Source organism: Patella vulgata, chromosome 6 (assembly GCF_932274485.2).
Source record: "Patella vulgata chromosome 6, xgPatVulg1.2, whole genome shotgun sequence".
Lineage (NCBI taxonomy): Eukaryota > Metazoa > Mollusca > Gastropoda > Patellidae > Patella > Patella vulgata.
In genome coordinates this window covers 11,145,758-11,162,480 of record NC_065884.2, presented here as the reverse complement: position 1 = coordinate 11,162,480, position 16,723 = coordinate 11,145,758, and the positions used below count along the sequence as shown (strand labels likewise).

Here is a 16,723-nt window from a genome sequence, read left to right as displayed (position 1 = left end):
CACTCTTTTGTAATAAATTTGACTGATGAACAGATATGTTCTCTTTAATTGGAGAAAAACATAACTGTTATTGATATAGAATTATAGTTATGTATGAATTTGGCATCATTTATCAATCTGTTTCTAGTAAAAACGGATCAATAAATTCATTAAATTTAACAGATTAATTTAACATCTAATATAGCACCATACACATATCCTTTTTCGTTTCGTTTTTTTATAGTTCAAAATTTCGTTTTAATTGTCTTCACTACACCAGGATCTGAAAGAGTTGTTAAATAACACACATTCTTGGTAATGTGAGAAATTAGCCAATCGATGGATATGTGCGGTGGGTGGAACTGTGTGTAGACATTCACAGCAATAGACATGACAAGTTGTAGGGTTGCCTGTCCAACCTCGTGGGTTTTCTCTGGATCCCTCGGTTTCCTCCCACTGCTGAGGACCCCAACACGCAGGCAAATTATTTAAATAAAATTAAAAACCATATGTTAGTGTCTCTCTCTCTCTCTCTCTCTCTCTCTCTCTCTCTCTCTCTCTCTCTCTCTCAGGGATAGAAAACAAAACAAAAGTTGTATTTGTGAATAGCTTGCAACACTGATACTAATTGCTAATGGAATGTCTATGGGTCCCACTACAACAAGTCAGATTTTCATGTAGTGGAAGCCCACGCAAAGATATAAAAACAAAATGAAATCTGTATTTTAATCAGATTATTTCGTGGGGGGTTGGATGGCCGAATGGTTAGTGTGTGCACATTGTATCATAAAGCCTGTCATTGAGTCAACTGGCGTGGTTTCGAAACCCCAGTTGTACGTGACAAGGAGTAGGGTCACCTGTCCAACCTTGTGGATTTTCTCTGGGTCCTCCGGTTTCCACCCACTGCTAATGACCCCTACGCACAAGCGAATAATTGGAATTATTGAAATAAAATTAAACCATGTTAGTCTTGAAATAACCTTGTTTGTGTCGAGTGGACATTAAACTCTCTCTCTCTCTCTCTCCCTCTCTCTCTCTCCCTCTCTCTCTCTCAGATTGTTTCAGTTCATGCTATGGAATAAATATCTAACTAGGTTCACTTTTCAGAGACAAGATGCGTTTATTGTGACATCACCACAGAATGTAGTCCCAGTACAAAGTCAGCCATTACCAGCCTCAGCAGCTAACGTATGTATTAATTTACAAATTTTAATTTGATTTATATTCTTTAAAATTAGATTTTAATGTTACAGTTTACCCAAAAAACAGGGGAGGTTAATTTCTGCTGCATGAGATATTATTATCATCCAAAATTATAGAATTATAAAAATGCACAAAATCGGCATCAGTCAGTTAATTTCTGCTGCATTGCCATTTAATGAAATAAGTGATAAAAGTATGGAGACCTACATGTTCCTGAAGCAACGACATCTGGACGTTGCTAGATTACTTTACGATTCCCGAATTTATAGCTACGTTATCTTCATTTACTGTACACACGTGAACAGTAGCTTCCAATCAGAGGTTGTGATACAGACATGCTCAAATCAAATATAGCGACCTCCACAGTAACCTTGACATTGATCGAACCTTGAACATTGCAACTTGATTATCACAGGTAGATATTTCATGCAGAAAGTGCGTGACTTGGTATTTGCGATGATCGAGAAATCTGATAGGCTCTTAAGCTGGGTGAATACCCAATCAAAATTAGTGCCCAAAGTATTACATGAAGGCCTTGATAAGATGTACAGAGTTAATTCAAGATCAAGCCTTCTGTTGCAGATGGGAGACCCATAAATATACAACACTAGCAAATGGAATACATATAATCTTTCAGGGGCATTTACATGTAGTACCTGGACAGAGCAATACAGAAAAACACATACTTATGGAAAAACAGCTACTTGGGTGATGTTTCGAAGAGTATTCTCTCAACGTTATCAAGCGAATACCCAAATAAATTAAGTAGCTGTTTTTCCATAAGTATGTGTTTTTGTGGAGTACATATAGTTCTATAAAATGTTGTCTAGTTGGGTTTTGCTTTAGGGTTTACTAAAAGAAAAAAAAAAAAGTTAGTTGTTGACTTTGAATTAAATGACAAAAAATAAAATGTGTGGCTGCCTGTAATAAAACTGAAATTTTTCAACTCTTTCTATCTTGGCTGATCACCATGAATGACTACTGGTACATGGCAGGAAATGAAGTTTTAATGGCCAGTTGCTTTTAACATTCCTATAATTTTGAAAAATATATTAACAGTGATTTTATTGTCAAATTTTATTTTTCAGCTTCCTTTCCAAGGTCAACCACCAAATATGCCTCGACAGGTAAGTTTAAATGTAAATCAAACAAATTTACAACTTGTACTGTTTTAACATCAGTTTCTGTGTTTAATGTTTGGGTTTCAAACCATTGTAGCAGAACAGTAGGACGTTAAACCCCATTTCATTTCATTTCATTTCATTTCAAACTATTGTTGGAAAATTTGTCAAATTTTCAAAAAATATTGGGTTCCTACTGTTTAAAATGGTCCATCTAGATTAACATTGATTTTTGGGTTTATTTTCACTAGTATTGTTAAATGATTAACAGACTAATTAATTATTCAACACTGCTAGTGAAAGTAAACAGTTGTATACCCTGAAAGTGGGGTTGGATGGCTGAATGTTTAGGGTATGCGCATTGTATCATAAGGTCTGTCATTGAGTCAACTGACATGGTTTCGATTCCGCTGTTGTGCCTGACAAGGAATAGGGTCTCCTGTCCCGAAATGACCTTGTATGTGTGGAATGGAGGTTAAACTCTCTCTCTCTCTCTGTAAACACTAAATTGCTGTCTCTTACTCTATAGAAAATATAAACTGTTAAATTTGTCAAATATTTTCTCCTAGAAGTTTAAAGTCTGTGCCTATTTTGTGTTGTTTTAGATGCCAAATCAGCAGATTGGAAAAGCCCCTTCTCCAGCACAGAATGTTTGGTAAGTTGAACAAGATGATGACATAGAATAAATTATGTAATATAAACATAAACCCAGCCATCTCAGATTTCGATCAAAGGTATTTTAAGGTGTTGTCTGACAAATGCCAAATTTCAAAGTTTTATTCAAATCTGAGGTGGTCGGGTTAAGAATCCTAGGTGAATTGACCAGGAATAACTTGGTGTGTATTGTTGTATGTACTGTAATAGTAGACATAATCTATAATCTATCTCTCATTTCTATTTTTAGTTCTCCTGCAGTTTTAATGGCACCATCACCTCCTACAATGCGTGGTGGACCTGGAGTTCCCTCCCCTGGTGCAGCACTAAACACTCCAGGTAATATAGATATATGATAAATCCCAAGTGGTATACAAAGTATAATGGTTTAATCCAGGGCACATTTCGATGGGTAGCTCTTTATTCAAGACACTATTTCTTCCTCTCTTAGTAGGAGTTAATTAGTAACACTCTTAGAGTATAAATTGGGTATAAACCTACAAAATATAAACCCAAGTCTTTTTGAATTGAATCATATACATTGATTACAGTTGGATAAGAGACATATTTTGTCATTAGTCCACACTAAAATATGTCACCATGTGAAAAACTAATTACAGTTAGACACAAAAATGATGGCTAAGTACAGCAGTGTACATGGATACATTTACATCTCAAGGATATATTTGTCATTATTTTATATTATCTATGAAATGTTTTTCAGGGAATCCTGGATCTGTTGGACCAGCTCCGAGTCCTGGTGGTAGACAAATCACAGATGAACAGATGTATATGGAAAAATTACAAAAATTATCGAAATTTGTTGGACCACTTCGTGGAATGGTTAATACACTCGAAAAAGATGAAAGTATGTCATTATTTCAATTTACTCACCTGCAGACTATATCTTCCATAGCAACTATAGTTATCTGTTTTTTGTTGATTGAAGTTCCCCCCCTCTCTCTCTCTCTCTCTCTCTCTCTCTCTCTCTCTCTCTCTCTCTCTCCTGACTGTTTGCCTTTAAAATAACAGTCAAGTTTTTAAAAAACAAGTTTGAGTAAACACAGGGTTAAAACTTCACAGACCCCATATTTTATTTGGGTTTTTTTGGGAGACCCCAATGAAGCCCCTCCCTTCATTATTTTATATTTGTTGAGTGAAATTGATATTTGAATTTATTCCTTTTGTATATTTTAGGTCGAAGAATAGATTATGAGAAGATGAAGAATTTACTTGATATTTTAACAGATCCTAAAAAACGGTTTGTTTATTATAGCTTCTTTCTGATAAATGATCTCAACTGATTAAACAATGGTTTGTTTATTAGCTTCTTTCTTACAGATCATGATAAATGATATAAAAAATTATATTGTTTATTAGTTTATTACTGATCATGAGAAATGAGGATCTGAACTGTGTAAAAAGTCTTATGAAAAATTTTCTGACCTTTTTTACAATAAGACTAAAGATTAGAGCAATTTGGTGCCATTGTTGTTGTTTCTATTAGGTTTAATGTTGGTCAACACTGAACTAAACAGTTTCCTCACACAGCTAAACAACTCTACACTCAAGCCATTAATGTTAGTCATCCGAACTCAACAGTTTCCACACACTGCTAAATAACTGTACTCAGAAGCGATTAATGTAGGTCCACTGAATTGAACAGTTTCCTCACACTGCTAAACAACTGTACTCATAATCGATTAATGTTGGTCCACTGAACTCTACAGTTTCCTCACACTGCTAAATGACTCTACACTCAAGCGGTTAAAGTTGGTCAAGTGAACTGAACAGTTTCTTCACTCAGCTAAATAACTCTACAATCAACTGATTTATGTTGGTCCTCTGAACTCAACAGTTTCTTCACTTTACTAAATAACTCGACACTCAAGTGATTGATGTTGGTCCACTGAACACAACAGTTTCCTCACTCAGCTAAATGACTCTACACTCAAGCGATTAATGGTTGTTCACTGAACTCAACACTTTCCTCACTCAGCTAAATGACTCTACACTCAAGCGATTAATGGTTGTTCACTGAACTCAACACTTTCCTCACTCAGCTAAATGACTCTACACTCAAGCGATTAATGGTTGTTCACTGAACTCAACACTTTCCTCACTCAGCTAAATGACTCTACACTCAAGCGATTAATGGTTGTTCACTGAACTCAACACTTTCCTCACTCAGCTAAATGACTCTACACTCAACGGTTTCCTCACACTGCTAAACAACTGTACTCAGAAGTGATTAATTTAAATAAAGGGATGTACCATTTGTTAGTCCCGATATAACCTAGTTTGTGTTAAGTGGATGTTTGTGTATCTAATGTAGAGGAGTTAATATGAGCTTCCTTTTTTTTGAATTGTAGCAATTGATATAAATTTTGGAGGTAACCAGGGGAAACCCATAGGATTGGGAAGGGCAACCCTAGCTCCATGTCTTGCACAAGCCTTGGATGACTGAATGACAAGACCTTATGGTCTAAAGCACACTAGTAAGACCAACCCACCCCGTCAACTTTTTAAAATATAGTTTGTTTTATTCTTCAATTTAATAATATATTTACAAACAACTATTTGACTTTAAGTTATGTTTGTTTTTTTTCCAGGGTACCATATGCTACATTAGAAAAATGTGAAAAGGTTTTAGAGAATCACCACATGTCTGTAAAATCAGTAAGTTATATTATACAACGTTATGTTTGTAGGGAGAGTTCCATTATACACGGGAGCCCCAGTGGCTAAGTGGGTAACATGCTGGCTCACTAGCCTGGAGGTCGCGTGTTCGATCCCTACATTGGCCAAGAAAGTTCATCAGGATTTTCCGATGTGGTTTCCCCTTGTCATTGGTGCAAGATGGAGGGCCTGACTAGGACAGCTATCTAGTCGTTCGGATGGTACGAATAATAAAGGTCCCATGTACACATTGGCGTGCACATAAAAGATACCTTGGCAGTTGGAATTCAATATACGAGTAGACTGTAGCACCGCTGTCCGGGCAAAATTTCCCTCATTGCACACTGTATGACGTATGCACATCGTCATTAGCCTAGTCAGAGGAACACAGTAGGATGTTAAACCCCATTTCATTTCATTTCATTTCATTTCCATTATACATACCTCCAGACTATATCTATATAGTTATTAATTACTTTGAATTCCATTTGGATATTTGTTCTGTAAAATGGAATAGTTTCCCAGCAATAATCCAATTGTATCTTTATATTAATTTGTTGATGTCTACAATAGACACTAAACTTTAATGTAATTGATGACTTTCAATTCAATATGGATTTTTGTTCTGTAACATCCTGTAAAGGAAGGAATAGTTTCCCTGTAATTCATCAATATTATGGGAACCATGGTGGCTCAATGAGTGAGACGCTGACTAACCTGGTTCGATCTCTGCATTGGCTGAGGAAGTTTATCAGGATTTTCTGGCATGGTTCCCCCTTGTCATTATTCAGGATAGAGGACAAGGGACAATGTATAATGAGATGAAAAACCAAGGTCCCGTGTACACATTGGCATGCATGTAAAAGAACCCTTGGCAGTTGGAATTTGATATAAGAGTAGGTCGTAGTGCAGCTGTCCTAGCAAAATTTCCATCATAGTGCACCGTATAGTGTATTCCAGTCTTTATTAGCCCAATCATTGCAAGACTGTAGGACGTTAAACCACATTTCATTTCATCTGTATTAATTTTTATTTTATAACAGTCAACACCATCTCAGCCTGTAACGACAGCGAGTATGTTTGAGTGTTTATATGAAGGTATAGCAGCTAATATTAAAACAACAAGTATAAACCATAGTCTACAGAGAACATTTGGTCCAGCTATATCAGCCTTCTTTGGTCAGTCCATCAAGTAAGTACAAATAATAATAGACTGCTGCTTTCGAAACATGTCATTTTTACGAGGGGGGGTGGGGGGTAGATGGCTGAATGGCTCAGATTTGAAGTAGATTAGAACACCGCGGCCACTTAAAAATTTAACGATAGAAGAGATAATCAAAACTTCAAACTCTCATAACTGCACTCAGTAAAGTAATTTGACTGAAATTTTCAATATATTCATTATTCATTATCTATTTTTGAACTATTATAGCAAGAACAGCCGGCTCTAAATCTTTTATAAGATAACTCAATATTGTTTTCAGAGCTCCAGTGGCACCAAGTAGAAAACGTAAATTACAGCCGTCAAATGAGAATGAATTATCAAATGTTTTACAAGGTGAAATCGCCAGATTAGATCCACGATTTAAAATCAGTGTTGATCCATTACATCATTCCAGTAATCTCTCAATACATCTCATCTGTAAATTAGGTACGTCCATTTCTTTCTGTTCAAGGGTTCTGATAACTTTACATATTTTCAGTGTGTCACCAGTATTGTTGTGAGTTTTCTGTCTAGGTTCTCAGGTCTTCTTTTGTTGCTACTGAGCAATAAATTAAACAAGGTTCAGTGCATTGGTAAATCGAATAGAGCTTGGTGCTTAAATAATGAACAAGATCTTGGTGCACAAGTAACTTAGTGAGCTCATTGCACAAGTAAATGATCAAAACCTCAGTGCACAAATAAATTAACAAAACAAAGATGTAAGAGCAGAAATTAAACCCTATCACTTGTACACATTTTCATTAATGTCTTATAATTAATTAAGTCATTATTATTTATTATATTTTTTAGATGATAAAAATCTACCGAGTGTTCCACCATTAATTGTACAGATACCTACAGATTATCCTAAACAGACACCTGAATGTGATACACACTCGGAAGGTTATGGTAAGTCTCTACATCATTTTAAATTACAAAGAGAGGTTGGATGACCGAATGGTTAGCATGTGCGCATTGTATCATAAGGTCTGTCATTGAGTCAGCTGGCATGGTTTTGGTTCCCTGGTTGTACGTGACAAGAAGTAGGGTCGCCTGTCCAACCTCTCCAGGTCCTCTCACTGCTAAAGACCCCTATGCGCAAGCGAATAATTGGGCCTGCTTGATTTGTCCGCCGATAGGTGAGCCGGTTTCTACTACGGCGTACGCCGGTCAGGTTACCGTATCGAAGCAAATCAAGTGACCTGGCTGATAAACAATATACATACTTGCCAACTACTCCGGTTTTACCGTAACAAGTACGGTTTCCATCAACTTATTCCGGGTTACGGCTGCATTGATAAAAAATACGGTTTTTCATTAAAAATATTCCAAAAATTAGAATTTGTTAAAAAGTTTTATTCACGAAATCGCGAAAGAGCCGTACTGTAATTCAATACAAAGACAATCGGCACGGCTTTATCGTAACTTCCTGTTGAGCCATTCTGAATGCTACTGTATGCGTGAGGCTATTTATAGCTCTGCTGCCAAGCGCGAGGCACCAGTCTTTGTTTCCAAACGAGTGAACGATCATGGAATCAGCCGGAGAAAAATCGCAAACGAGTGTAAAACCGAAAAGACAATTGCAGTTATTCCGTGAGGAATATTCCAAAGCCTACCCAAGAGTAATTATCTGTTCAAAAAAGGGTGAAAATTACGCGAACTGCACGTTATGTCGACAAGATTTTTCAATTGGACACGGAGGAATTTGCGATGTTAAAGACCACACCAATGTTATCTATTGGAAGTGTTTAAAACTGTTATTTTTAAATCTCAATAGTTGACAGCATAACTGCCAATATAATGGTAAAATTTCATACTATTTATTAAGATGACTGTTCATTAAATTTAAGGTAGCTAATAGAATAAATATGTCTATCAACCTTTATGACTTTTCCAGTATTATTTTTGGTAGAAAGTCTCTATGATTGTGGTAGGAATGTGATGATTTTGGCCACATTTTAACCTATCTGAATGCTAATATTCATTTTGCGTCGGAGGTCTTTGCCCCCCTGAACCCCCCGCCAGGACTATGTCCTGGACCAACCGGGGCCAGCGGCCCTAGACCCTGGCTACTAGGCTTTTTGGGTTTCAAAAGTTGGCAGGTATGAATATGGCGTCGGATAATGTTATAATATTAAACCGGTTACATGACATCAAAAACAGTATTCTTGAAAGTATGACTTGAAAGTGCCCACAAAATAAGCAGAAAATTATTATTAGTAATATTACTGAGAAAAAATAAATGACATATGAGCTTCTGGTTTTACGAAGCTCAAATTCATCTTCAAAATATTTGGTTTAATTTTAACGCTTTAAAATTAGTGTTTTATGGCATTCCTAAATAACGTGAATTTTATCTTGTTGACATGTTCACCATCTTGTGCCGGTGTTCGCCGCTGCCACCAAAGCGGCGCATTTGGCGTACGCCGCAGACAAACTTTTGTTGACTTCCGGTGAAATCAAACTGTGGTCAGCTGGTATGCGCCGGTATTGACAAATCAAGCAGGGCCATTGAAATAAAATTGAACCATGTGTTAGTCCCGAAATGAAATACTTTGTGTCAAGTGGACGTTAAACTCCCCTCCCTCTCTCTCTCTCTTTAAATTACAAAGTAAACTTCATTATTTTGAAAAACAGAACAGAAATAAACAAGTGTTCTAGAAAAAGCAATGCAGTAGTCATTAACTTCTCTCAAAATAAATAAAATTGTCTGAGCTCTTCAATATATTCACATATCATTATCAATATTAAACTATTGTAGCTAGAACTGTTAGCTCTTTATCTAACTCTTACATAATGCATATGCAATATCAGAAAAGGCCACAAATTTGTCCAAGGGGGGGGGGGGGGCGGGTGGCCTTTGCAATTAAAGGGAGATAACTCTGTATAAATGACCTTAAAGTCATTTTATCTCCCCTTAGACCACAAATGCTGCGAATTTTGTCACATCCTACTTATGTCCTTGTTTAGAATTGCCTCATATTTAGATATCATAATTCTACATTTGGAATAGATAATGGACAATCTTTTGGCTCTCACTTTTGGATTTATTATCACAACCAAAACTTTAATTCCTTAAAAAATACATATAGTTGAGGTGTTTGCCCCTTCTTGATGAGATGCGAAAGTGATGATGATACAGAAAAACAATACATGAACATTTTACAAAATATATTGAATTGAGCATATAGAAACGTGTAAAAATAACAGAAATCTTCAAATCTGCTTATCCCCATTTGCATTTTTTGGCCAATATCCAATTTTTCATGGCTTCATGCCTATTAAAATGTACTCGTATTGTTTATTTATTGTTTATTTTAGAAAGTATATTTAATTCCTCATATTCTTGTTAATATTGAATGTAATTCAACCATTTTTGGACTGATATTTCTTGTAGATTCAACTGTCACAATATTGTATTTTACAAGTGATTCAGAATCTCCCAAATAATGATCAGCAAATTTAAAGGTATTTGCCATGAATACATTAAAGGCCTGTATGAAAAATTTTCATGTTGAGAAACACAGGATTGAGATTGTTTTTAAAGACCATGGTTACTATATCAACTTTACGGCAAGTTCACACCAATCTGATTAAAATTAAGTCTGCTGTTAACGTTTAAGTATCCGACACGCCAAAACGCTTTTCGATTTCTCAATTACGACCTTAATCCGGTTGATTGGCTGGTGACGTCACAGGCACTACACATAGGATATACATTATCTATACAATATCTCACTGTATGTACAATATAGCACTATCAATACACACGGCAACTGGACAAGCGTCTATTGACGTTCCGATTACCATGTGACTGGCCTAATCATAATCACCGAATTATCGTCTTTCATTGGTATAGATTAGACATTTGTGATTGGAATATTTTAGAGTGAATTTAAAATGCCGTATCATGCCGTAGATCAATTTAAGCTGCTTTTGTTTAAATAGGCCACGTGTCAAATGAAGATGACTCAAGCAATTAGCGCATTTACCGGTAATTTGGATAACCCCGTAATACTTGCAGATATCCCAAACTTAAGTACAGAAATACAAATGATGCCAGTCAATTGTCGATATATTCATTATTAGCTATACATAATAATAATAACCATTTCTATATACAAAGAACAACTTGTATCGTAACTCAATTTGAAATTCACAGCAAATATGGAATTTTCCGATGAGCATCCATAGATCGCCTTCATTTCTCAGCCAATCAACGTTGGGAATCTTATTGCCATGTACGGTTCCATGCACTACGGGCGTAGTTACTGAGGTTAAACTTTGGCGCGAAAATTCCATGGGATTCATGGACATGCATATTAAATACGCGGAGTTCCTGATGCCGTTTGGTGAGTGATTAAACTGTCAATGCAATTGTAAAATACTTTTATTATAAAGAATATTTCATATCAAGTCAATTAAATGTTGTTTAAACGCCAGTCAACAAATAATGCAATGCTACTTGATTACACAAACACAAAAATTAAATTATAATTATAAACAACTGATGAGTAAAATTTAATTATTTTATACAATAAATATGTCTCTGTACGATTCTACCATTAGTTCATTTGTAGGTACTACGCACACGTTCCACCTAGAGTGATGCCTTTGATCTGGCCTGCGTAAAAAAGATAATTACCTAATCAGCATTCTTAATCCCACTAATAATCACTGCTAACACCGAGATGTAAATTAATTAATGACCCCCAAGTCTGTATAAGTTTAGTCGGATTGATTAATTAATGACTGATGTTAACGACACGACTATTATTATCAATACACAAAGATAGTTAGATGACACTTCTCAATCTGTCTGTTATTCCATTTAGATGGTTACCAACAAAATTTATTTGTACTGTATATTGAGATATTTTTTCGCATTCATTTCTACGGTCTATTTCAGACTAATGAAGTCAAATCCGCCATACGATGATAACGGATCGTCATTTACAAATCGCTTTTCATTCATGTTTGACTTTTATGATACAATTTGCGTGACCACATCTTTTTACCCCTGTACTTTTTTACTCGGGGAAATTAGAACCACAATACTCTTTTGACGAAAATGTATCTCTAATCAATTGGACTGCACACGATGTTAGAGGGTATTAAAATTGCTGTCATGAGAAACAAATTCTAAATTGAATCTTAAATTAATATGAATTACAAAACAAATTATTCCGTAGTCAATTGTTTTATTTAATTAAGGAACTAAGGGGGATTAAGGAACCAGTCAGGCGTTAATGAGTACACACGCCGGCTGTATATAGGTAATTAAGGAATAAACTTTCCGAATATGCATTCGGTCACTGTGACGTCACTGGCGTCTGAGGGGATTAAGAGTGTTTTCGATAATTGGCAAAGTCGTTTTTATGGGAGGTCCATTTTTACGACTTTGAGTGAAGATAACTGAATTAATTTCAATCAGATTGTTGTGAACTTGCCGTAAAGTTGATATTGTAACCATTGGCTACACATATCCAAAATTTTCCAAGCCCATCTTATGTGCACTTTAAGTTTGTGATCATAGTTCTCTGGCAGTTACCTCAGTTTCCATGTATGAGGAATCATATAAAACAGACAGACACGTGCAAGATGGTCGTTTATTTTCATTTGTTAAAATTTGTTATTAAAGTAATGATGCATCATTTGTATTTTTCACTGAAATATCAAATTTTTTCACAACTTAATCCACGCTAAGATATCAAATTTCTCACTGCTTAATCCACACTAATATGTAAATCTACTCAGATTCATTATTTAACATTTAAAATTTAATTAAGAAAACAAAATCAAAAGCCAATGATGGATGACCTCCCTGTTTGGATGTAATCAGTTTTAAAATTGAACATGGAAACTCCACTCCCAGTCACTGAGGTTGGACAGATGACCCTACTCCTTCAGTCTCCTTGTCACGTACAAGCGGGGAATTGAAACCTGTGGTCAAACCACGCCTCGTGACCCACCAAGGAATCCAGAAGCAAGTTGGTTAATGGCATCAGTGTTTTTACTTGAAATAATTATTTAACAGGTTTCCTCCCACACCCAGTAATCCATCACATTCTCTAGAATATAACATCTCTGTATAACACATCCATCATTCTAATAGATCGCTTAATCTTTTTATATCATACATATCTCTTCTGTTTCTAATTTAATTATTAGTTTAAAAACATTCCTTGAATTAGTAGAAGCTTGTTTCCTTATGTTGCACCTGATAATCTTATTTCAATGGTATTTAGTATTTAGACAAAAATGAAATGGAGTTTAACGTCCTACTGTTCTGCTCCGACTGGGCTACTTACGCAATACAGTGTTCTACGAGTGCAATTTTGCCCAGGTAGCATCACTATGGCCGATTCTTATATCAAATGCTAACTTTCTTTAATGTGAAAGCCAATGTAGACACAGGACCTTGATATTTTTATCTCATCCAAATGACTAGACAGTTGTCCTTGTCAGGCCCCCATCCTGCACCACTGACAAGGGGAAACCGTGTCAGATAATCCTGATGAACTTTCTCGGTCAATGCAGGGATCGAACGTGCCACCTACACTCACCCACTTTGCCACCATGACTCCCAAGTATTCAGAGAGAAAAGCACTAAAACTATATATGGAATAACAATGGCTGGTTTATTAAGGGGCCATTGGCTTGCTAACCTGGAGGTCCCTTGTTCGATCCCAGTGTTGGCCGGATTTTCCAGCATGGTCCACCCTTGTCAGTTGTGCAGGACAGAGGGCCTGGCAAGAGACAATGTATAGTCCTTCGGAGAGGACCATAAACGAGTCACATATTCACATTGGTGTACACTTAAAAGAACCCTTGACCGTTGGAATTGATATAAGAGGAGGCCTTTGTGCCGCTGTCCGGACAAGATGTCCCTCATAGCAGACTATATGGTGTATGCCTGTCTTCATTAGCCCAGCCGAAACAGAACAGTAGGAAGTTAATTTCATTTTCTTTCAAACGAGCGAGTATCATCATTGAAATGTTGAATGTTTATAAACTAGTAAAGGTTATTCCATATATAGTTTTAATCAGTTAATCTTCTTATATAGTTCATCCAGATTTTTTGGCGTGGTTCCCCCCTGTCAGTGATGAAGGACCAACAACCGAGGTCCCGTGCCGGGCAAAATTTCCCTCACAGCACACTGTATGCCCGTCTTCGTTAGCCCAATACGAAGCAGAACAGTAGGACGTTAAACCCATTTCATTTCCTATTTGTGAGTGGGTAAAATTGAAAGGGTGGAGTGGTCTAACAAGTGTGCTTTAGATCATAAGGTCTTGTCATTCAGTCAAGTGGCATGGCTTCGATCCAAGGCTTGTGCAAGACCAGGAGCTAGGGTTGCCCTTCCCAACCCTGTGGGTTGGTTTCCCCTGGTTACCTCCCAGTCCCACTCTGATTTAAGTAAATTTGTACCATATTTTAGTCCCTAAGCGATCTGGTTTTTGCGCTCTCTCTCTCTCTCTCTCTCTCTCTCTCTCTCTCTCTCTCACACACACACACACACACACACACACACACAGCTATATAGATGTATATTTTTAGGATAAAATTATCTTTAACATAGATCTGTTGACGAATAAATTAGGTGTTTAAATCTGGAATTTCAGCACTGTCTATTAGTGTAACAATAATTATGTATGTAAGTCTGGAAAGTCAATACTAGTACTGTTACTATAATTCTACTGTTTAAGAGTTAGATAAGTAATCTAGTGTTTATGTTAGTGATAATTACTCTATACTATGGTAAACTCTATTAGTCTAATGGTAAAAATATACCCCAATAGATTTTACTAGTTAAAGTTATGATGGAGGACTAATTATTGTTTTTTTGAATCACTTAGACTGATGTTAATACTAAAATTGAGATATGGTTCAATGCTTGAAATGGGAGATCTCTGTCAGATGTTGTGAGAGATGAAGATATATTGATGTATGAAGTGTTGCTATATTCTTAAAAGAAAAAAATGCACAATGTTGCATGACATTTTAAAATGTAATGAATTTAAGCGTTCGGTCTATGTAGTCTTAAACAATACTTTTATGGCATATTTGACAGTAATATCCCGAGAGGTGGTACAGGTCATTTAAATTTAAATTTACTTCTGCCATGGTTAGGCCCACTTGCGACAAAGTAGGACATTAAATTTCATTTTCGTGTTGACTTGAATTATACTTTTATGGCATTTTTGACATTAATATCCACAGTCTAGGTTTCAGTGTGGGTGTATTGTATGTCGTTGTTACCCATGTCTGTCCGTCTCTCAGTCAACAATTAACTTATGAACACAGGTAGAGGTTACAGTTTTCACTGGATTTTTTTCAAATTTGGTGTGAAGCATTGGCTTCAAAACAGGAAAAAGCCTATCAATATTCGGTATTCCGCAACCTAGATTTCCAGATTTACCTTAATTTACAAAAAGTTTATTAATGTGATAGAGGCTATACTTCTAAACAAATTTATATAAATTTTGTGCGACACATTAGGAATGTGATGTGAAGAAGCCTATTGATTTTCAAATTTGGTGTAAATGATTGAGATGAATCCTGTTGATTTTCAGCATTCGTGTCGGGGGTTATACGAGCGGCTTTTGACCCTATGATGTCAGACATTGATTAATCAATCAGCGTTGACGTTTCTAGGGGTTTACCCACAGTTCCGTGCAAGGCACGCCAAGAGCTTGCTGTACCAGACCATTTCATTGGCTAATTCCTCACATCAATTAGAATGCCTGATATATAATAACTCTTCCGGATCCTAGTGTAGTAAAGACAAGTAAAACAAAATTTTAAACCATAAAAACGAAACGAAATAAGATCTGTGTTTTAATCAGATTGGTGTCCAGAAAAGCTTGTGAACATGATAGAGATTAGATTTCTTAAATGCATAAAGGATCCTTATCAAATTTGGTCAACATCCAAGATAAGCTGCAGTCTATATTTTTTCGAGACAAAGCTGCTGTGTTATGCGTATAATAATATGTAATTACCATCTGCTGAATTTTCTCTTTTTTGTTTAATATGATTTTTAAGTGTAGAAATTAAGGGTTTTGAGTTACCGGTAGTTTATTTTTACCACTTTAGTGTTAACAAAACTTCAACAATTCTTACTGACTATACTCCCTTACATTATGTTATGAAGAACAGTAAGTAACAAAATCTAATTTTACTCAAAAAAGGGAATTGAGGTACAATTTAGTCTAATTTTTTACAAATGTTTATTTTTTTTTTGTTTTTCCTTCTTTTTGTCAGATCAGGGTAGCATATCAAAATGCCTATCATTTTAGTTTAATTTAAAAATATTTATTGCCGAATAAATCTGCCATGTTGAATAGACATGTTTTGTGATGAGTAAAGTACCTGTACTTGAGATATATAAATAAACTTTCTGTCTAATATGTTTGACAGATTAATTCTATAAATAACATATTTGTATGTTATATTATATAATTGCTCTCCTCTACTTTCAGTCTGACAAAAATCATGCCAAAAACTGAAACTTAAATGTATGTATCTCAAAATGGTTTTTTTGGGGGGGTGGGGGTGGATAGCCGAATGGTTAGCGTGTGTGTATTGTATCAATAGGTGTCATTTAGTCGACTGGCATGGTTTTGATTCCCCATATATGTGACAAGGAGTAGGGTTGTCTGTCCAACCTCGTGGGTTTTCTCTGGGTCCTCCGGTTTCCTCCCACAGCTAAAGACCCCTACAGGCAAGTGAATTATTGAAATAAAATTGAACCATATGTTAGTGCCGATATGACCTGGTTTGTATCGAGTGGTCATTAAACACCATTTCTCTCTCGCTCTTTTAAAATGTTTTTTCAGTCACCAGAGACCACTGAAAGCCGTTTATTTTTTAGCTTACTGA

General features: G+C 35.9%; 1 protein-coding gene across 3 annotated transcripts in view; it reads left to right on the top strand.

The window, feature by feature from the left end:
- LOC126824855 (mediator of RNA polymerase II transcription subunit 15) overlaps positions 1–16,723 on the top strand; it is a 30,559-nt gene that overhangs the window by 7,501 nt on the left and 6,335 nt on the right. For 2 of the 3 annotated variants that reach the window (XM_050554260.1, XM_050554257.1), the window contains exons 6-15: positions 1,087–1,167; positions 2,271–2,309; positions 2,909–2,958; positions 3,208–3,296; positions 3,682–3,825; positions 4,155–4,218; positions 5,570–5,636; positions 6,680–6,828; positions 7,121–7,287; positions 7,651–7,749. In XM_050554260.1, the coding sequence (XP_050410217.1) occupies positions 1,087–1,167; positions 2,271–2,309; positions 2,909–2,958; positions 3,208–3,296; positions 3,682–3,825; positions 4,155–4,218; positions 5,570–5,636; positions 6,680–6,828; positions 7,121–7,287; positions 7,651–7,749 (949 nt within the window). Of the gene's footprint in view, positions 1–1,086; positions 1,168–2,270; positions 2,310–2,908; positions 2,959–3,207; positions 3,297–3,681; positions 3,826–4,154; positions 4,219–5,569; positions 5,637–6,679; positions 6,829–7,120; positions 7,288–7,650; positions 7,750–16,323; positions 16,360–16,723 lie in introns of all 3 variants that reach the window. The other variant, XM_050554261.1, reaches the window with a different exon arrangement.